This window comes from Neofelis nebulosa, chromosome 1 (assembly GCF_028018385.1).
Source record: "Neofelis nebulosa isolate mNeoNeb1 chromosome 1, mNeoNeb1.pri, whole genome shotgun sequence".
Lineage (NCBI taxonomy): Eukaryota > Metazoa > Chordata > Mammalia > Carnivora > Felidae > Neofelis > Neofelis nebulosa.
In genome coordinates this window covers 96,986,661-97,007,784 of record NC_080782.1, presented here as the reverse complement: position 1 = coordinate 97,007,784, position 21,124 = coordinate 96,986,661, and the positions used below count along the sequence as shown (strand labels likewise).

Genomic DNA, 21,124 nt, shown 5'->3' with positions numbered 1-21,124 from the left:
TTAGGTATATGTGTATATACTTAAATATATCCATAGAGTTCCTCTGGAACAATAGGGAAAGTGGTTACCTCCAGGAAGGGCTTGTACTGGGAATAGTAGCTAGGGAAAGACTAAAATTTTGCATTGTATCTCCATTATCTACTAAAAATTCACAATCCATTTTTAAATTAAGTGCTAATGGTTTAAGATCTCTCCTAAATTTTGCTAAATTTGAAACCATGTGAAATTGCGGAAGGCGGCTTTCGGCTTTTACTGTCAGAGCCCTGATACCGCCCCCTAGCGCCTGGTACCCGCCACTACAGCTACTCCCTGCAGCCACGGCCGGGTTCACCCTGAACCTGTATTTCTCCAATACTTATCAGGGTACAACCGTAAGTAGTTAATTCATTAACTAAACTATTAGCTTCTCAGACACTCCAATGCTTTAATGGTCGAAAATCTAAACACTGGGAAGGATGACTTCACCTCATTCCTCATTCTTGCTGGGCAACTGAAACATTCGATTATTTAAATTACAATATACGCATCCATCATCCTTACATTTTTTCCCATTTTAAACTCGACAATTATCACAAGAAAAAGGACTTTTCTACTTTCTCAATTGTATCTCAAGCGCACATCATTTTAAAAATTAAATTTCTATTAACTCATCATTTGCTACAATAATTTCCTTCTTTGCATGTGTTGAAATGGAAGTTACTGTTCCACATACAAAATTTCCTTATGTGCTTTTATTTGGGTAAAAGGTTCTGAACTCTGTTTCAGGATTTTTAACTCTGTTCTCTAGGATATTTACTGTGGTGGTGTACATTTGTTAAACTAATGCTTTTATTATTTTAAAATCTATGTGTTCTTAGTGTAGAGATATTTTGGGAAATACAACAAAGCATAATAAAATAAAAGCAAGCCCTAATTCCACCATCATCAGATAACTACTATTAACATTTCTATTTCCTCCCAGTTCTTCTAATACCTGTATGTCTTTACACACAATTTTCGAACTGAATTTTGAAATGTCCAAGGTGTATTTCCACTGTCATATATATTTATTTTTGGGACAGAGAGAGACAGAGCATGAACGGGGGAGGGGCAGAGAGAGAGGGAGACACAGAATCGGAAACAGGCTCCAGGCTCCGAGCCATCAGCCCAGAGCCTGACGCGGGGCTCGAACTCACAGACCGCGAGATCGTGACCTGGCTGAAGTCGGACGCTTAACCGACTGCGCCACCCAGGCGCCCCTCCACTGTCATATATAGATGTTAAAAGTCTGTCCTGGTTATATGTTGCAAAGATATTCTTACTAGAAAACTACTGTGTTATTAGGAACTGCACGGCATGTTTGGATATAAGGGCAGAAGGTCATTTTGAACATACCCACTAATTCAGAGTTAGTATTAGACGTTCTGTAAATGCTGTATTTGTATTCCGTTACATAACTCCCGGATGCATTTCGCCCAGATCACACCTCAGACTGAACTTCTTCCCAGGGCATCGCCTCCTCATTCAATAACCTTGTATCCTGGCCTTTGACAAATATTTGTGCATCAATGGAATTCTTAGGGGCCAACTCTGGTGACTTAAGTGGGTAACGGTGCATGATCCCAGACAAGAGAGAGATAAATCAGGGTCGGAACCCCTCGATGCGAGCGAGGGGGGTGAGGCGGGGGGGGGGGGGGGTACCGTGCATTGGTAGGTTAGAAACCTGAGCGAGTGGCAACCTCCTTATTTTATTTTACTTGTCTGTTTGCTCACCTATTTGAGAGAACAATCTCGATCCTCTCCTCCACAGGGCAAGTTCCCAGCGAGCCGCGGGACTCAATAAAAAAGCTGGGGGGGGGGGGGGGGGGGCGTGTTCCCATGCGCAAGGCCCGCGTTGGACGCGCCAAGGCTGGGGAAACCCACCCCGTGCCCAGAACAGGATATAAAGAGCCTGGCTGCTGCGGTGGGGCAGCTCCCGGTTTCGCGCGGGGTAAAGCTCCCCTCATCTGTCCGCATCCGTGCCTACTATCCACCGGACACCTCGAAAATGGCACCCGTTGGGGGCAAAAAGGCCAAGAGGGTGAGTCTACAGGGGACCCGAGGGCGCTCTCCATCCCAGCGGTGGCTCTGAGGCTCGACCCACCGGCCCCGCGCCCCAGCGTCAGGAAGTGCAGAGGGGTCCCCAGAGCCCGGCTGTGACCAGAAGGTGCTCTCAGAATTTCTCGGGCAGGATCCCAAGGTGCCTCTGAGCTCCCCCCAACACCCCTGCCCATATCCAGAGCGCGCCCTAGATCTACGTGACCCGGGGGGACACCCCCAGAGCTCCAAGACTCCCAACGTTTTCTGAGTCCCGCACCAGAGCACTACCTCAGAGGTGTGGCTCCTAGACCCACAGGCACGACTTCTCTTCCGACATTGGTGGGACTAGGGAGCTCCTGGTGGCTTCCGGCTCCCCTGGCCACCCCGCGTCACTGCCCGCGCCGCCGGGCGCGCCCCTCTGCGCCCTGGGTGGGCAGGCCAGGGAGGCGCGCGGCCGCGGCTGCCAGACCGTTTCGTGCCCGCGCCTCGACGGGTGCAACGGGGCCCCGGGGCCGCCTACCTGCCGCGTTTTGGGGCACGCTGCCGTCAGGGTCCCGCCGCAGCCCCAAGGCTCACGCGTTGGGTGGGCCATGGTAAGTTTGCACCCGCAGTGTGATTTCTTCGATCACAATAAAATCAACCATTCAAGCCTCGGAAAAAAAAAATGGGCACAGGGGCTGTAAGGTATTGAGTAAGGGCTGTTAAAAAGATTGAAAAACCAAAACCCAGCAACTGCACCACCTGATTAACGACAAGCCTATCTCTTTCCTAGTTGGGATGAGCGTTCCAGTCCAGACTGTCTGCCTTGGGCTAGTTTGGGGGGGGGGGAGGAGGGGTGGATGGATAGATGGATGGAGGAACAGACGGACTGTGGGACTATGGTTGGGGCTGGAGGGAGGAAGTAATATACTTGACCCTTGGGTGTCAAAGTACCCTGCCCCCGCCTGGCTGACAGAGGGCCCCAGGGACTGACAGACAGATGGGGCCAGGCCAAATGTAGGGGCTGTTAGAATAAAACTAGCTTTCACCATTTTAAGAATGTGTGCTTAAGTATTCATTTGAGGCTTTACAATAAAATATTTTCACTTAATTCTTCTGTAGCTATTTCTTCAAAGATAACATCCTCCCACCACATTCTTCAAAACTCTTATTGTGTTCTGAAAGACCCTCACCCCTAGCACATGTATACACATATTTTCATATTTTCATTATATGAGCATTCTGGATTTATAAATACATGTACTTTCTGTGAATTCTAAAGAAATCACACTTCTCAAGAATACCATAGCAAAAGTACTAAAAATAGAAAATTGTCTCAAACTCAAGTAACTCCCTTCCTTTGCCCCCCACCCCCATCTGTAATTTTAGGGCATCCTAGAACGTTTAAATGCTGGAGAAGTTGTGATTGGAGATGGAGGGTTTGTCTTTGCACTGGAGAAGAGGGGCTATGTGAAGGCAGGCCCCTGGACCCCAGAAGCCACAGTGGAACACCCAGAGGCAGGTTGGTGCATATAGCTCTCTTCTAAGTTCTCATAAAAGAATGCGACATCGACCATTGTAGGAGCATGCCATCAAACACAGATATTCGTGGAACATTGTCCAACGTTCATTATTGCCTGCTGGACACTGTGCTAGGCATGTAAGTATAGATTCACAGGTTGGATGATCGCAATGGCCCTTCCTGTGGCTGTCGCCTGTGTTTGCCTCTTGGTTCCTGCCCCTCACTCTAGGTGAGTGTAGAACCTGGCTCACTGCTTTCCTCTCTGCCCTTCCCTCCCTCACCACTTGGGGTGAGTTCAGTGTCCATGCAGATGATCTGTCTAGAACTCTTCCTGTTAGTGCCTTGATCTCATCTCCAGTTGAACGTTTCCTCCACCCTCCACCTCAGCAATGCACTCCTAGACCTTGCCATCACCCCTAGCTGTCTGCTTTGGAAATCTCAATTACGAGGGCCCCATTTTCTAACCACCACCTTCTTTCTATCTTTCCTGCCGACTCTAATTCTCCCACTCCTCAGCCTCACCAAGATTCTCAGTCCTTCATCCCTTCCATGTCAGCATTTATTATCTATTCTGTCCCCACGTGTTCATCCCCCCTCCTTACCCACTTTAAGTTCCATGGCACAGCATCACTCACTGTCTGGTAGATAAGCCCTCCTCCATTGTACGTTTGCCAACTAGTTAAATGCATTATATACTAGCCCCATCCTATCTACCTGCCCTGCACCCATACCCATGTACCTTATTCTCACTTTACTCTTTTGACCACAGATCTCTTATGGGGACATACAAAGAGGGGAGGTGAGATGGAACATGAGGGAGATAATGCTGTCTTACAAGGCTTCTGCATCAACCTAAAGCAAGGGGGAAGCATTCATTTATTTTTTTTTAATGTGTATTTATTTATTTTGAGAGAGAGTGAGAGCAGGGGAGGGTCAGAGACAGACAGAGAGAGAGAGAGAGAGAGAGAGAGAGAGAGAGAGAGAGAGAAGGAATCCCAAGCAGGCTCCACACTGTCAGCACAGAGCCCAATGCGAGGCTCTATCCTCAGAACCGTGAAATCATGACCTGAGCCAAAATCAAGAGTCAAACCTTAACCAACTGAGCCACTCAGGTGCCCCAAACATTAATCTTTAAAAGAGAGAAATGGGCCACTTCTGCAGTCCCAGAGAGTTCAGGGAGGAATCTGGGTTTTTAAGGTTATGAGTGAATCCACCCATATGTCTTCACCCCAATCTCAGGGTCCTATGTCTTCCTGATCAGACCCTGACTTTGGCAGTAGAAGCCTTCTGTGGTTGATGATTCAACCTCTCTGACTCTCTGCTCCCTGTATAATTTAGTCCTGGGCCAGATCCTCAGCTTTTCTGCTTGCTATAGCTACAAGAGGTGTTTCTTTATATACCACCCAGGAGATCCTCAGACTTTCAGACGTTGTCTTAAACTGGTGATGAATCACCCTTAACCTTTCATTGCCTTTCTCCAGTATGTTGGTGGTACCCAACAATAGCCATCTGATTCTAAAGTCTTTATAATTACTACTTCCTCTGAACCTCTCAAACATTTGAGATAGTGCACCTGCTAGTACATTCCCGTCTAAGGGCATCTCATTCTAGTTCACCACAGGTGAAAATTTTTAAACAATTGTACCCCTAGAGCATGCTGGGAACTCTGTCACCCATGATGAGCTAGGTACTCATTACCAGCTGGCCAGAAGTGGAGATTTGTGCTCAGGAGTTTTAATGAGGAGTGCATTTATGAAATAACACTTCTAAGGGAGTGAGGGAAGCAGGATTGGGCAGAGGGAGGAATTACACTGTAATGCAGTTGTAACAGAGGCTTTGGCCAATTCCTCAGGAAGCTCTGGAGTTGGACAGGTGCTTCAGAGTACTCCCAAATTGAGACCGGGGAGCTGGATCTTTGTTCTCTCCTTACCAATAGACCAAGCTTTGCATGCGAACTATCAACCCTCTCCTCTTGTAGGAGAGAGCTTAGGCCCTGGGCAAAGAAGCACCCTTTGGCTTAGGGCACTTCCTAGAGAAGGTCTCAGAGGACAGCTAACAGTAGTCAACACTGTGAAAGAAGTGGACTCTTTCAGAGGAAACTGGAGGAAAATTTCTTGTGAATATTATACAGATTGAACAGTTGTCTTTAATGTTTATTAAAGAGCATATTTCAGTGAACTCAGTGATAAGGGTAGAAACTAACAAAGCATATAAACTGAGAGACAGTACAGCTTTACAATTAAGCATACCGATTTTGGATTCAGGCTAATTGAATCAAATTTTGACAGCCACTAGGCTGTGTGACCTTGGGGAAATTACTTAGCTTCTCTGGGACTCAGATTCCTCTTCTATAAAACTGAGATAATATTGACATCTACTTCAAAGGTTATAAGAATTAAATAAGTTGTATATAAAGTCTTTAAAATAGTGCCTGATGCATGTTAAACACTACAAGTATTAACTATTATTAAATTCATTGTTTCTTCTCTTGATAATATCTTATATAATATCTAGATAATAACTTCTCTATTTCTGCTAGAGAAGTACAGAAATTTTGTGTTCAAATCACACTATCCTGAAATAGTATTCAAAGGAAGAGGGCTATAGTCACACTGTTAAACCCAGCAAATATACACAACTTTCATATTTCCAAATAAATGTAGAAATAATGCTGTGTTCTACCCCTGAAGGAAGGAAGAGAGAAAGGAAGGAAGAAGGAAGGGAGGGAGGAATTCAGTAGGCTCGGGAAGCTAAAACAGCAGTAGTCCTCAAATTTTTATTGTACCAGCAGTCAGTTAAAAATTATAGGTTCCCAGCCTCCACTTAGACATTTGGATCTATTAGGTCTGTGAGTGGGTCCAGGAACCTGCATATTTATAATTGTCCCCAGGTGATAGCAAGATGAACCATGCTTTGGGAAGCATTGCCATTAAAGGGTTTTAAGGAACACAATGGAACAATTAAGATACAAGAATGAGGATTTAAAATATATCTATGGTTTTTTTTTTTTTTTAACGTTTATTTATTTTTAAGAGAGAGAGACAGAGTGCGAGCAGGGGCAGAGCAGAGAGAGAGGGAGACACAGAATCTGAAGCAGGCTCCACACTCTGAGCTGTCAGCAGGGCTCGAACGCACGAACCATGAGATCATGACCTGAGCTGAAGAAGTCAGACGCTTAAACGAGTGAACCACCCAGGCGCCCCTCTATGGTTTGTTTCTTAAGGTCAGCTTGCTGGGTTAGACTCAATGCAATATTTCTTGAGCCAAGCTGATATTAATGATAGGCTACCTTTGTGCAAACTCTGCCATGTAAATAAAAGAAGGCTTTTATTTAAACCACAAGCTTTGAGGGGCGCCTAGATGGCTCAGTTGGTTAAACGTCGACTTTGGCTCAGGTCATGATCTTACGGTTTGTGAGTTTGAGCTCTATGTCCGGCTCTGTGCTGACAGCTCAGAGCCTGGAGCCTGCTTCGGATTCTGTGTCTCCCTCTCTCTCTTCCCCTTCCCTGCTCACATTCTGTCTCTCTCAAAAATAAATAAACATTAAAAAAAAATTTTTAAACCACAAGCTTCAATTTTATAAGTCACATTTTTTTTTTAAGTTATACATTAGAGGAGTTCGAGAGAAACTGCTCTGATATTGATTTTACTTTTATTAGTGCAGAAACAACATGTTTATCACTTGGCCCTCTGTTTCTTGAGTTTTTTTGTCTTATTTTAAGTGGACTAATTCTCCTACTAAAGTCTATGCCAAAAATTGTGGTTCTTGTACCCAGTGGAATTAGCAAAGAATTAAGGTTTGCTGGATCTGGAGTGGCATAGGGAATCTGAATCCATATTAATTGCCCCCATGTGAGTCTAAGTGGGGTTATGCTTTTGAGAAGCTCTGCAGCTTTAAGAAGCATAGAAGAATATCAAATTGATTAAGAGCAAGGAGTTGGGTCACTGCCTTCTGGCAAAATTTAACAGAAGGGTATAAAATGCAGTGTAAAATATACATATACACAATTTGCCCGCTATTCCAGGGTTTTTTTTTTTTTAATTATTTTTTTTTAATTATTTTTTGTAATGTGTATTTATCTTTGACAGAGACAGAGACAGAATGCAAGTGGGTTAGGGGCAGAGAGAGAGGGAGACACAGAATCCGAAGCAGGCTTCAGGCTCTGAGCTGTCAGCACAGAGCCCAACACGGGGCTCGAACTCATGGACCGTGAGATCATAACCTGAGCCAAAGTCAGCTGCTTAGCCAACTGAGCCACCCAGGCGCCCCTATTCCAGGGTTTTTAAACAGAGTTTCTAAAAATCCACCCAAGGACCCCCTGGGTAGATTTCCCAATTATAAGCCATCTCATCCTAGTGTATGGGAAACCCCATCTATAGGCCCTTCACCCTGCTCCAACCACAGCAGCTCTGTGTTTGATTGATAAACAGGGACTGTGTATGAAGTGTTGTTAATTGGTTCCTTTTGCTAATTAAAACAAGTTTTAGTGGCGCCTGGGTGGCTAAGTTGCTTAAGTCTCCAACTCTTGGTTTCAGTTCAGTTCATGATCTCACAGTTTGTGGGTTCAGTCTGCACATGGAGCCCTGCCCGTCCGGCTCCACACTGACAACACGGAGCCTGCTTGGGATTCTCTCGCCCTCAGAATAAATAAACTTCAAAAAACAAAAAAGAAAAACAAAACAAGTTTGAAGTTTCCTCATTTAAGCAAGCTTCTAAGTTCCCACTCAGGACTAGAGTTTCCAGGCTTAGAAACCCATTTTCTGAAATTCAAAAGCTTTTTTGCTTCACTTACTTGCTCACTGAAAAACAAAACTAAGCTTCCTATGTTCTCTGCCCTCTACTAGGTAGCTAGGATGCAAAGACACCAGACTCCTCTTCCATAAAGGGCTAAGGGCTCCAGTGTCCTAATAATTTCCTAGCCTCTAATGTAGTCCCTCCCAGACCTTTTGACTTTTAACCTTCTTACTTTTAAAGGCCTCTGAAATGTCAAAATAGATTTCAGGGGCTGACACAGGATTGCCGACTTCTTACTTTGCCCAGTTGATTCTCCTGACAAAAATGAACACCTGTGAAGTCTCACGATCATTTTATAAAAACAGCATTTTGGGGCACCTGGATGGCTCAGTCAATTGAGCATCCAACTCTTGATTTCGGCTCAGGTCATGATCCCTGGGCCATGGGATTGTGGGATTGGGCCCCACATTGGGGCTCCATGCTGAGTGTGGAGTCTGCTTAAGATTCTCTCTGCCCCTCTCCCTGGCTCACACTCTCTCTAAGATAAACAAATAGGGTTGCCTGGGTGGCTCTCAGTGGAGTGTCCAACTTTGGCTCAGGTCATGGTCTTGTGGTTCATGGTTCTTGAGTTCGGGTACCATGTCCAACTTATTGCTGTCATTGGAGCCTGCTTCAGACCCTCCACCCTCTTCCCTCTGTCTGCCCTCACCTGTGGGCACTCTCACCTGAGAGGCTCCTGTGCACTCTCTATCTCAAAAATAAAGCAAAATATCAGCATCATAAATAAATAGATAGATAGATAGATAGATAGATAAAATAGAGCATTTTCCCAATCATAGTCTTTATTTTTATTTCCCAAAATAAAGTAGAGCATTTTGGTGGTTTTCAACAAAACTGCAGATAAGAATCAGTTGGAGAAACACACACACACAAAATCTATGCCCTGCCCCCACACCGATTAAATTAGAATATTTGTGAATTTGGCCCTAGCATCCATTGGTTTTAAAAAGCTTGCAGAGTGTCTAATGGGGAACCAGAGTTTAGGACTACTATTTAAAGCAAAGGTAGTTCCTTAAAATGAGTTTATTTGATCAAATGGGGGGGAAAGCCCCATATTTTCTTTAGCCTGTAAAAACTATTCATCCACAGACGTATGCTTGGGAACCTTGCTCCAATTCTTAGTCCACTCTACTACCAAAATTATCTTTCAAAAACAGTGAACCAATAACATCATTCAATGCTTACAAACTGCTGGTGTTTCTCCAAACCTGTGGTCTGCAGCCTAGACTCCTTAGGATGATTTTCTAGGCCCTTGGTACTCTGTCAGCCAGCCCACCTCTCCACCTGCCTCTCCTACTACTTCTCTTATACATCCTCAACTCCAGCTTCTCAGACTACGTGATGCACCCCCAAATGCCAAGCCTACTCCTGCCTCCTTTTTGTTCAAGCCCTTACCTCTGTAGGGAATGCCTTTCCCCAGCTTCTCTGCCCAGCAAAAATGTTCAAATGATGATTCCTCCCTTGTGGGATCTCCCTCTTCCCTTCACCGCACGTGCATGGTAGAAATAATCTCTTCTTCTTAACGAGAGACCCCAGAGCTACCTCTCATTAGCCCCCAGCATGCAACCAGGAATGTGAGCAGATGTTTTCACATCTGTTTATGTGATAGCCTTTTGAGAACATCACGGGTGATAAACTGATAGTAATTAATACCTCTCCTCATTTAATCTCCCAGTTCGCCAGCTTCATCGAGAGTTCCTCAGAGCTGGATCCAATGTCATGCAAACCTTCACCTTTTATGCAAGTGAAGACAAGCTGGAGAACAGGGGAAACTATGTTGCAGAGAAAATATCCGTGAGTAAAACCATACATGGCATTCTTAGAAGGGCCTAGTAGACACATGTGTCATCACAGAAGTTCTTGTAGAGAAAAATGTTGCGCCGCTTCAGGGTTTTTAGATAATACAGAAATGAGATATGTGTGAACAACTCTTCTAGGTTTTAGCTGGAGTCCTCAAAATTGACAGAAAAGCATTTAATGAAGCAGGTCAAAGAAGGGGGTGGTTAATGATGAGCGATTCTCTCAGTCTCCTAAGTTGCTGAGAGGGTAACCTAACAAATTCTTACACCCTTAAAGGTTTTTAATGTGGCACAGTGTAGGGGAAGGGTCAAAGGCACAAGGGGGCAGTGACCCTGGAATCTTCCTGGCTCAGCTATAATCAACCTTGTTGTGTTGGGCAAACCATTCAACTATGCCATCAAAGCGACAACTTCTTGATCCCTAAAATGAAAAAGAAGTTCCAACATTCCATGAGTCTGTGTGACTTACAGCACCGGGGTTTAGTGAAGACAAGTGTCAATTTTTAATGCCTACGTAATTAGAAAATACCTTGTGATTATCTGTTAATTAAGAAAATACATAATGACAAAAAGTCATGAATTCTGTCATCATTTTAATGATGTCATCATCAACATCGTCATCACCACTATTTGCTAGATATTTCTCTAAGTGCAGCTTAGGCATTAGAAGATACCAGGTCCTTTTATTTAAGATTTTTACCCTCTCCCAGATCATTGGTATGTAATATCCTATATGCTGTCATTGGATTTATTGTTTTCATTACTACTGTTGGTGTTGTTACTGCAAATTGCTCAACTTGGTAATATGAACTATTCTGTCCCTGTTATTTTCTAGAATAAAATCTCTGTTGTAACATACAACTGAGATGTGGATATTTGAATAATAATTTGGTTTCAACTTCACATGAAAATGTTGATATATCATATAATCATCCATTTTAGGGGCAGAAAGTCAATGAAGCTGCTTGTGACATTGCCCGGCAAGTGGCTGATGAGGGAGACGCTTTGGTGGCAGGAGGTGTGAGCCAGACGCCTTCGTACCTTAGTTGCAAGAGTGAAGCTGAAGTTAAGAAAGTATTTCAGCAACAGTTAGAGGTCTTTTTGAAGAAGAACGTGGATTTCTTGATTGCAGAGGTAAACGAAGATATCACCAAAGATGAGACACTTAGTACATTTTTCTCTACCTTTTGCTTTCGTGGGGAGCAGGGGAGATTAGGTGCCAATCATGGCTAGCAATATTTAGTATTAAAATCTTTTTTTCCAATTTAAGCTTTCTAGTGAATTTGATTCACTTAATCTAATAAAGTGTTCTTCAAACCTTTTGACTGCAATTCACAGTCATCAACCGTCTGTGGCATTTAAAAAATGCTAATGGGTCACACTCAAAATGTGAAGATGATTCAACTAGTGATAATTATTAAGCAGTAAAACACGTTTTCTAACTGGGGAGAAACAAGAATAAAAGTATGTCAACCTGATCGTATTTCAGTATTTTGAACATGTGGAAGAGGCTGTGTGGGCAGTCGAAGCCTTGAAAGCATCCGGGAAACCTGTGGCAGCTACCATGTGCATCGGCCCAGAGGGAGATTTGCATGGCGTCAGCCCTGGCGAGTGTGCAGTGCGCCTTGTTAAAGCAGGTGATGACGCATTTTGACCGGTTTGCAATTAGTGAGTCTTTAAAAAAATTTTTTTTCAACGTTTTTTACTTATTTTTGGGACAGAGAAAGACAGAGCATGAACGGGGGAGGGGCAGAGAGAGAGGGAGACACAGAATCGGAAACAGGCTCCAGGCTCCGAGCCATCAGCCCAGAGCCTGACGCGGGGCTCGAACTCATGGACCGCGAGATCGTGACCTGGCTGAAGTGGGACGCTTAACCGACTGCGCCACCCAGGCTCCCCTTAGTGAGTCTTTTAAAATTACGTAAGGGACACCTGGGTGGCTCAGTTGGTTATCAGTTCTACTTCCGCTCAGGTCATGATCTCACTGTGTGGTTCCTGGGTTGGAACCCGCATGAGCCTCTGGGCTTTGAGCCCACAAAGCCTGCTTCGGATCCCCCGCCTCCATCTCTCCCTGCCCCTCCCCCAAACTGGCTTTCACACGCACATTCTTTCTTGCTCTCAAAAAATAAAATAAACAAATAATAAAATTACATACAAATGTAGGTCCACCTGTTAGTCCTATATACTACTTTTGCTTAAAGGAAAACAAAATTTGCTCTTCTAGGAGTATTGATAATAATATTGAGTCCAAAAGAGAAAAAAGTAAAATAAAGTAAAAAGTACACACACCAGCCTTTTCAAAGGGACCACTAGACCTACACTGAAGGTTTAATACCTAGAAATGAGAAGAGTTTCAGTAAATCAAAAGGAGCATTAGAAAAACATGTTTTATTTTAAACCTAAATTGAGGCCTTTAAACACATACAAAAAGCAAAGCATATCAGACTTAAAAGTTCAGTTGTTTTCTTTGCCAGAGTTTTTCCATTTTTGTAAATTACTGATATGCTTCGCTTTTTGTAATCGGTATAATGAACTTAAAATAATTTGGTATGAAATACTGACTAACTTATCTTTTTCAATAATTTCCATTCCTAACATTGGGTTTCATTTCAATTAGGGAAAACTCACAAAATGTTTTCAAAGCTGCCTCACTTTATTATTCTTTTTAATGTTTATCTTTGAGAGAGAGAGAGAAGGCAGGCGAGCTGGGGAGGGGCAGAGAGAATCCAAAGCAGGCTCCAGGCTCTGAGCTGTCAGCACAGGGCCCAACGTGGGGCTTGAAGCCACGAACCGCGAGACCATGACCCAGGCCGAAGTCAGACACCCAACCCACTGAGCCACCCAGGCGCCCGTCAAAGCTGCCTCATTTTAAATGCAAGGCATAGCTCAGGGTCAGTGGAAGAGTCCAACTCACTCTGAGGAACAGAGACACTATGTTTGGCCACGTTTCATTTCTGATTTTTATCCAACTCCTGATATTTCATAAAAGTCACTTCATACTTGTCATTAACAATAACAATTATTTAGATTTAGGAATGAGGCTATATAATCCTAAATTTTGGGGGGGAAATGTAACAATGGGGGAGGAGGAGAAGCAAGTTTCAAAAAGATCAGAAGAGGCTTTCATGACCCCTATTGTTAATTGGCAGAGATTCGTGGCCTGCATCTAATTCTGCCCCCACCATTCCATTCAAGGTAGGTGGCCATGGTGCTTGACATCACTGTGCCACTTACCTCGTTTGTGTATCGCTTTAATGTCTGACTCACTAGACTGTAAGGTCAAAGAAGGCAGAGACTGTGTCTGTCTGGCTCAGCACTGAGTGCCCTGCGCCTAGCACAGCACCTGGCACAAAATAGGTCCTTAATTAATATCAGCCTAATAACTCCAGTCCATCTTCCAATGTTAGCTCAAATTCTACCTCCACATCCCTATACATCACCACACATACCCCAAGTAAACACTCCCTCCTCTCAGCAACTAGAACACTTTCTACTTACACCACTCATTTGGAATATCCTCGGTGAGCATCTTCTAATCTGTGAGAACATTATTAGGGTTCTGTAGTGAAATATATTTAGAAAGTGCCGTGTTAAATCAAGTCACACAGGTCTCTTTACTACAGAATTTCTCAGAGCCTTAGTGCTCGCTTAGGCGGTGCATATACTTAAAATTGGAAAAATACACAGAATTTCTCAGAGCCTTTGATATGTTTGTGTATAGCAGCAGTCTCCAAGAAGGGGATATAGGAAACAGCTACTTCCTCACGAGTGACCATAGAGCCTTGTTTTCAGGGAGCAAACCTAAGGAAGCCCTTTGTGTCAAACCTTATGAAACCCTTGGTGTCAGGGACCATGTCCTATATTTATATTTCTCTATAATCCCTTAAAAGGACTCTTATACCTAATAGATATCCAAGAGGTAACCAACATAGGATTAATTCATTAGTGTAATGAAGTCAAACAAGGAAAGAGAAACTCTGGCAGCAGAACATCCAGAAGAAGAAGAAGAAGAAGAAGAAGAAGAAGAAGAAGAAGAAGAAGAAGAAGAAGAAGAAAGAGGAGGAGAAGGAAAAGAAGAAGCAGCGGAAGAAAGAAAGAAAGAAAGAAAGAAAGAAAGAGAGAGAGAGAGAGAGAGAGAGAGAAAGAAAGAAAGAAAGAAAGAAAGAAAGAAAGAAAGAAAGAAAGAAAGAGAAAAAGAAAGAAAGTAAAGGTAGTCAAGATCCAAGTGAAGATATTAAGTAAGCTGTTGAATATTTAAGTCTGGGACCCAAAGGAGAGGTCACGGTTAGAGAGAGAAATTTGGAGAGTTCTGGATATAGATCATACTGAAAGCCCTGGGACTGGAAAGGAAATGTAGGAGAAGAAAAGATGGCCCACTGGGACCCTAGGACATTGCAAGATTGAAAGGTTCAACCTTGAGGGGGTTGGCACCTAACGCCCAAAGAAAGCAGCCAGTGAGGTAGGAGCACCACTGAGAGAGCATGAGAAGCCAAGAGAAGGGGAGTGTTGATGAAGGAGGGGATGGCCCACTAGGATGATGCTGCCCAGACATTGCATCAGATGAGAACAGAGGGACAACAACTGGATTTGGTAAGATCAAGGTCACTGGTGCTCTTGAACAAAAAACTGATTCAGAGAAATAACAGGAGGGAGGATTGGAACAAGAATGAAGGAGCAAACTGCAGACCCAGCCCAGTGAAAACCGCTGAGATGCTTGCCCCTGAACGCTGGATGCCGTGGCTTGTGGCATCAGCTTAGCTGCTCCTAGAATCTGGATTAGTGATATTTTTAAATTGGCCTGATGAAAGGGAACACTGATCTTCAAGTGAGTGGTATGGTAACCACGAGCTGGGAGTGTTAAAAAATTATTGTGTCAAGATTGAAAAGTTGACTTCTAAAATTTGTAGTTAAAAAAAAACAACCTCTAATAATGATTTTTTGGAAAAAAGATGGACAGCCAAGTGTACATAAATGACACTTCAGTTGTAACAGATTCTTCACAACACTTTTCCCAGAAAGCCCTTGCTGCCTGTTAGTAATCATTCCCATGCAGAAGTAAGCTAGGTTCGCAAGGAAGCAAGAATCAAAGGCTGTATTTGTAACTGACTGTTTCAAATAAAAGCTCCTTGATTAAGAGAGGAGAGTTGGGGCCACTGGTTATCTGATAAATCCCTAAAGCTCAGTTGTTCTTCCCACTTGCAGGAGCTTCCATCGTTGGCGTGAACTGCCATTTTGACCCCACAATTAGTTTACAAACAGTGAAGCTCATGAAAGAAGGCTTGGAGGCTGCCCGACTGAAAGCCCACCTGATGAGTCAGCCCTTGGCCTACCACACTCCTGACTGCAACAAGCAGGGATTTATTGATCTACCAGAATTCCCCTTTGGTAAGACAGACATTTTATAAATTATCTCAATGTCTTGATGTTTGACAAATTCCAAATCTATAGCCATAGAGCTTTGTCACAGCAAAGAAATGGCAGCATATCTCATCTCTTGCCCTCAGTGTCTCTCCCTGCAGCCAAAAGCCCTTTGATATTTGACCACAGTAGAAGGAAAAGATGGAACCGACAAGCAAAAAAGATCTCTGAAACTTTTAGCTGTAGGCTGGTAAAAAGGATGCCCTTCCGGGTGCGATCAGCAAAGACTTTGGTTCTGGTTCCAGCTCTGTCGCCGAGTTATGTAACCTTAGCAAAACCACTTAGTTCTAAACCTTAATTTTCTCATCAGAAGAATTCAAAGGATGGACCGGTTTATGTCCAAGTTACTTTTCCCCTGTTCTTGAGGGCAAGGAGAAGATACCATCACTAGGTTACTGTATAACAACTTTGAATGAAGAGGCTGAGCAGGTGCAGGGAGGGAATACTTGGCAGTCTAGGAAAAGGGGTCAAGCATGTGTGGAAAGTCGGGTGTGTCCACCTGAAAATCCAGCCAGAGAGATCACCAGGGCCAGAGTTTGGCCAGCTTCTACTCCATTCTAAGGTCCTTAGATACTATATTTTATAGGGACCCTCAGAGAAGTAAGGTATTATAACATAATCCATCTAGAAGAACCATGGATAAAGAATGGCAAAGCGTCTGTGTTATTGGCATAGAACAAATTATCGCAAAATTTAGTGCCTTTAAACAACAAACAGTTATTATATCTCAGAGTTTCTGTGGGTCATGAATTTGGGAGCAGCCTAGCTGGATAGTTTTTGCTCAGCATCCCTTATGAAGTTGCAGTCCAGATACTGGTCAGGTTTGTAGTCCTCTGAAGACCTGATGAGAGCTAGGGAATCTACTTCCAAGATCCCTTCGTTGGCTGTTGGGAATAGGTGTTAGTGTCTTGCTGTTCTGTTAAACAGAACTAGAGGCCTCAGTTCCTTAAATTATTGGCCTTACCATTGTGATGGTTGAGTGTCTCACAACATGCAGTTGTTCAAAGAGAACAAGAGAGATTGAGACAGAAACCATAATGCCTTGTATAACCTAGCCTCAGAAGTCACCAACCATGCCTTCTAACCTATTCTATTGGTCTCTCAGACCAACCTGATATGAGAGGGGACCACACAGGGTAAAGACATAAGAGGGCAGGAATCAATGGGAACCATCCTGAAGGTTGGCTATCACAGCATATAAAAATGGACATGTAAACGCCAATTAGCTAATAATTTTAAAAAGTAAAGAAGCGAATGTTAACAACTTATTTAATTCAGTTCTTGAAAATTACATACTTATTATAGCTGTTTATTTTGAATATTTTTTTAAAAAAAGAATTCACTCCATTACTACAGGACTGGAGCCCAGAGTTGCAACAAGATGGGACATTCAGAAATATGCCAGAGAGGCCTACAAGCTGGGGGTCAGATACATTGGTGGGTGCTGTGGATTTGAGCCCTACCACATCCGGGCGATTGCAGAAGAGCTGGCCCCAGAAAGGGGATTTTTGCCGCCAGCTTCAGAAAAGCATGGCAGCTGGGGAAGTGGTTTGGATATGCACACCAAACCATGGATTAGAGCCAGGTAAGAACCTTTAAACTGTATTTGCCAAACCAAACTCATTTGGATTATGAGTATGTCCAAGTGAGGTCACAACAAAGAGTATAGATAATTTGCTGCATGATGATAAATAATGTTATCCTCCTTCAATTCTTTCATAGAGATGTTTATAAAATAGCCTATGTAGTGATCTCTGGCTTTAGAATATAAGTAATATAAATTGCAATGAAGTGTGATTTCATGTTCTGGGCTAGAACCATGTGGTAGACACTGAACAACATTTAATCAATTGGTTGCTAAGATTTAAGTATGAGTTAGGACACCTGGGTGACTCAGTCCATTGGACATCTGACTCTCGGTTTTAGCTCATCTCATGGTTTGTGAGTTCAAGCCCTGTGCTGAGCCTCGCATTAAGCCCCACGTAGGGCTCCATGCTAAAAGCATGGAGTCTGCTTGGGATTCTCCTCTGCCTCTCTCTCTGCCCTTCCTCTGCTCACTCATGCTGTCTCTCTCTCTCTCTCTGTCTCTCAAAATAAATAAATAAACTTAAAAATTGTTTTAGTAAAAAGATTTAAGTATAAATTAAATGTAAAAAATATTAATTAAGTGCTTGTTCTGTGCCAACCACAATCTTGGAGCTGGGAATACAGTGGAGAATAAAATAGGTCTTTGCCCTCAGAGCTTACATCCCAGTGGGGGAGACGAACAATAAACAAATATTTTACATTGGGCAATGTGCAAGGCACTGGGAAAATACACATGAAAAGCTGGCTAGAGAATCTCAGTCTACTGGGGAAAATGGGTAAGAAAGCCAATGTATTATACTGCAGTAACTGCTTTGGTAGAGGCACAGATTTAGAAAGTGACAAGAGAAAGGAATGGCCATCTCTGCCAAATAGAAAGATATTTTAGAGGAAGGGATTTTGGGGGGCTGTATTTTGAAGGGCTAAGTAGCCACGAGATAAAGAAGAGGGTGGGGGACGAGCACCAAGCAGAGGGGCAGTTCCACTCCATTCAGCTAATATTGATTGTATACAACTATATCAAGACACGGGTGTGGACACAGAAGTAGCAAGAACAAGGCATAGGCCTGTCCCCAAGGAGTTAGCAGACTAGTAGGCAGAGAGACAAACAGGTGAGTTCAAGTTGGCTTAGCAAGTTCAAGTTGGCTTAGCAAGTTCAAGTATGAAGATATGCAAAGGTGCTATGGGGTCTGAGCTAATGGCCCAGGAGGGCAAAAGGCAGAGGAGGGTGAATGAAGAATTTCTTTTTTGTGTTTTAAATGTCTATTGATTTATTTTGAGAGAGAAGACGAACAGGGTAGGGAGGTAGTGAAGGAGGGCAGGGGTGGGGGGGGGGGGGGAGAGAGAGAGAGAGAGAGAGAGAGAGAGAGAGAGAGAGAGAGGAAAGAGAGGATCCCAAGGAGGCTCCATGCCAGAGGGTGGAGCCCCACACGGGGCTTGATCTCACAGTTGTGAGATCATGACCTGAGCAGAAATCAAGAGTAGGACGCTTAACCAACTGAGCCACCCAGGCACCCCATTTGTATGCATATATTTAAAAAAATAATTTCAAAGTAATTTTAGCCTATAGAGCCTTAAAAAAATTGTAGTTCAGATTAATAAATGTGTTTTAATGGATATACTCTCAAGAGTCCAAAGACAGCTCTGTGGAGGTATATTCTAGCTCAGTGACATAGATACAGATGCTCAGGAAGGAGTCTAATGTGTGTTTGTTCACCCAGGGCCAGGAAGGAATACTGGGAGAATCTTCGGATAGCCTCGGGCAGGCCATACAACCCTTCAATGTCAAAGCCTGATGCCTGGGGGGTGACCAAAGGAACAGCTGAGCTGATGCAGCAGAAAGAAGCCACCAGTGAGCAGCAGCTCAGAGAGCTCTTTGAAAAACAGAAATTCAAATCTGCACAGTAACCTCAGTGGAAACCATCTTCAGTGACTTTTATGTTTGGGCCACAGTTCCCCCAAATCAGGAAAAGACGGTTTAAAAGCAATGCTTATGTTAATGCTAGGCTACACATAAAACTGGTAGGAGCTGAACAATACAGAACTATAAATAATAGCACTTGACTATTTAAAAAGTATTGTTTAGAAATTTACTTACAAGCAAAATAAATAAGAAGTACATCTTAAGCAGTTTCCCTTATACCAAGTATAAGGTATTAGGGAAATCACTGTGGCCAAGGAAAAGTTATTCAGATATTCATTCCTACTTCAAGACATTTGCAGCCTAGTAAGGAGAATGAGACAGGAACTGTCATGACAGATAAAGTGCTATAGGGAAGTGACTTCCAAGTCCTTTTGAACATGACCCTTAGTAAGAAACAAAAGTTATCGAATAACCCAGTAAAGCACATACTATACAACCACTGAAATAAAATGTGAGATCCATTTTGGCATTTTCTATTCTATTCCTTTCCATCCTATCTCAGTGATAAAACATGCTAGTTGCGACCCTACAAATTGATTTTATGACCCATTAGTGGGTTTTGACCCACGGTTTGAAAAACAACTGTTATGGAACACTTGAGATATGGGGATTTTGCTAGTTCTTTAAGTTTGTTCTTAGCAAATCACTCATGTGGGACCTGATCAATAAGTATCAAAAGACCAGAATCCTGCTCTCGGAGTTCCAGAGTTGTTCTCTCTCTTTCCTGACCCATTTCTACTGCTAAAAAATGTATAGACCAATGGGGAGGGGAAAGGAGGCATCAGTATCTAGATTTTCTCCATCCTGCTCAAAAATGGATCCACCTAAATGCCTTTAGTCAGTAAGGCTGAGGAACAGTGAGTTTGTATTACATCGGTTGCTTTAAAAAAGGTATATTGGGGCACCTGGGTGGTTCAGTCAGTTGAGCATCGGACTTCAGCTCAAGTCATGATCTCACAGTTCGTGGGTTCAAGCCCCTCAACCGGCTGTGTGCTGACAACTCAGAGCCTGGAGTCTGCTTCAGATTCTGTGTCTCCCTCTCTCTCTGTCCCTCCCTTGCTGGTGCTCTGTCTCTCTCTCTCGCTCTCCCAAAAATAAATGAATATTAAAAAAATTTTTGTAAGTATAATAAAGAAAAAAATAGGGATTCTCCAAACTCTTATCCAAGTTGCCTAGATTGAGAACTCTGATATTTTTACATGATAACATCTACTCTCCCATGAGACCTCACGCCTGAAGATGCAAGACATTAGCATAAACGTGGCTATTCTCAATGTATGAAAAGTTCATGCTGCTTTCTACACATTCTTGGGCTAGGTGTTTTGAAATGTAATTTCTTCAGCTATTAAAAAAGAAGAGCAGTGAGACTACCTTGATTCTTATTTTCATTCTCTAATTTGCTTAAGTTTTACGTGAAATTTCTATGCATCAGTTTATTCATCTATTTTAAAAAATAACAACCTTCCTACTTCACAAGTATTTGAGTTTTAAAGGAGAAGGCAGCAGTATTTAAGGGGAAAGAAATTTCCGGAATTTTCTTGCTAAGATAATTAGTAATCCATCCTTATCTTCCAGTGCATAGAAATAAAGCCAAAGGAATATGGCTTTCAGAGGCTGCATGTGGTTGAGGTGAAATAAAAGGAGAATGAATGTCATTCAAAAAAAAAAAAAATAAAAGTTGCTATCTACCATTTCTCACAAATCAGGTTCGGTATCTCATACTTCACTCATAGTTGATAGAAACTTCTATTCAACTTACTGTTCTATTATAGTATAAGATAGATGACCCTTTAGTACTCTTTTCAGAACTTTATTGCCACACAAAACATAATTTCTAATCATTCTTATATCCTTTGATTTAAAAAATATTTTCCTCAAAAGGAACTATACTGGATGTGCTTGAATAGAACTATATGCCAACACTGCCTCCTAGCGGCATATTTCCTATACTGAAAATTTTTTTTGAAATTCAACCCCTGCACCAAGTGTATTAGTTTTATTTCCTAAAATCTTGCTCATTAAAAGGAAGGCTTGTTTAATACCTA

At 42.8% G+C, this 21,124-nt stretch overlaps 1 protein-coding gene across 2 annotated transcripts; it reads left to right on the top strand.

The window, feature by feature from the left end:
• Positions 1-1,852: 1,852 nt before the first annotated feature.
• BHMT (betaine--homocysteine S-methyltransferase) lies at positions 1,853-19,540 on the top strand. Of its 2 annotated transcripts, none has more exons than XM_058728790.1 (8): positions 1,853-2,059; positions 3,427-3,559; positions 10,030-10,148; positions 11,096-11,287; positions 11,643-11,790; positions 15,356-15,538; positions 16,928-17,156; positions 18,877-19,540. In XM_058728790.1, exons 1-8 carry the CDS (start codon positions 2,027-2,029, stop codon positions 19,061-19,063), a joined length of 1,224 nt encoding a protein of 407 aa, XP_058584773.1. In that variant the 5' UTR covers positions 1,853-2,026; the 3' UTR covers positions 19,064-19,540. The 2 variants fall into 2 exon arrangements, with proteins under 2 accessions (XP_058584773.1, XP_058584781.1); XM_058728798.1 differs by lacking the exon at positions 1,853-2,059 and adding an exon at positions 2,380-2,651.
• The last annotated feature ends 1,584 nt before the right edge of the window (positions 19,541-21,124 follow it).

What these genes read in the sequence shown, in the direction of transcription:
- BHMT (XM_058728790.1), top strand. Translation starts at nt 2,027, where the DNA reads ATGGCACCCGTTGGGGGCAAAAAGGCCAAGAGG. An exon ending in ATGTTGCAGAGAAAATATCC is followed by an intron (nt 10,149 to 11,095) that starts GTGAGTAAAACC and finishes CATCCATTTTAG; the next exon opens with GGGCAGAAAGTCAATGAAGC. An exon ending in TCTACCAGAATTCCCCTTTG is followed by an intron (nt 15,539 to 16,927) that starts GTAAGACAGACA and finishes CCATTACTACAG; the next exon opens with GACTGGAGCCCAGAGTTGCA.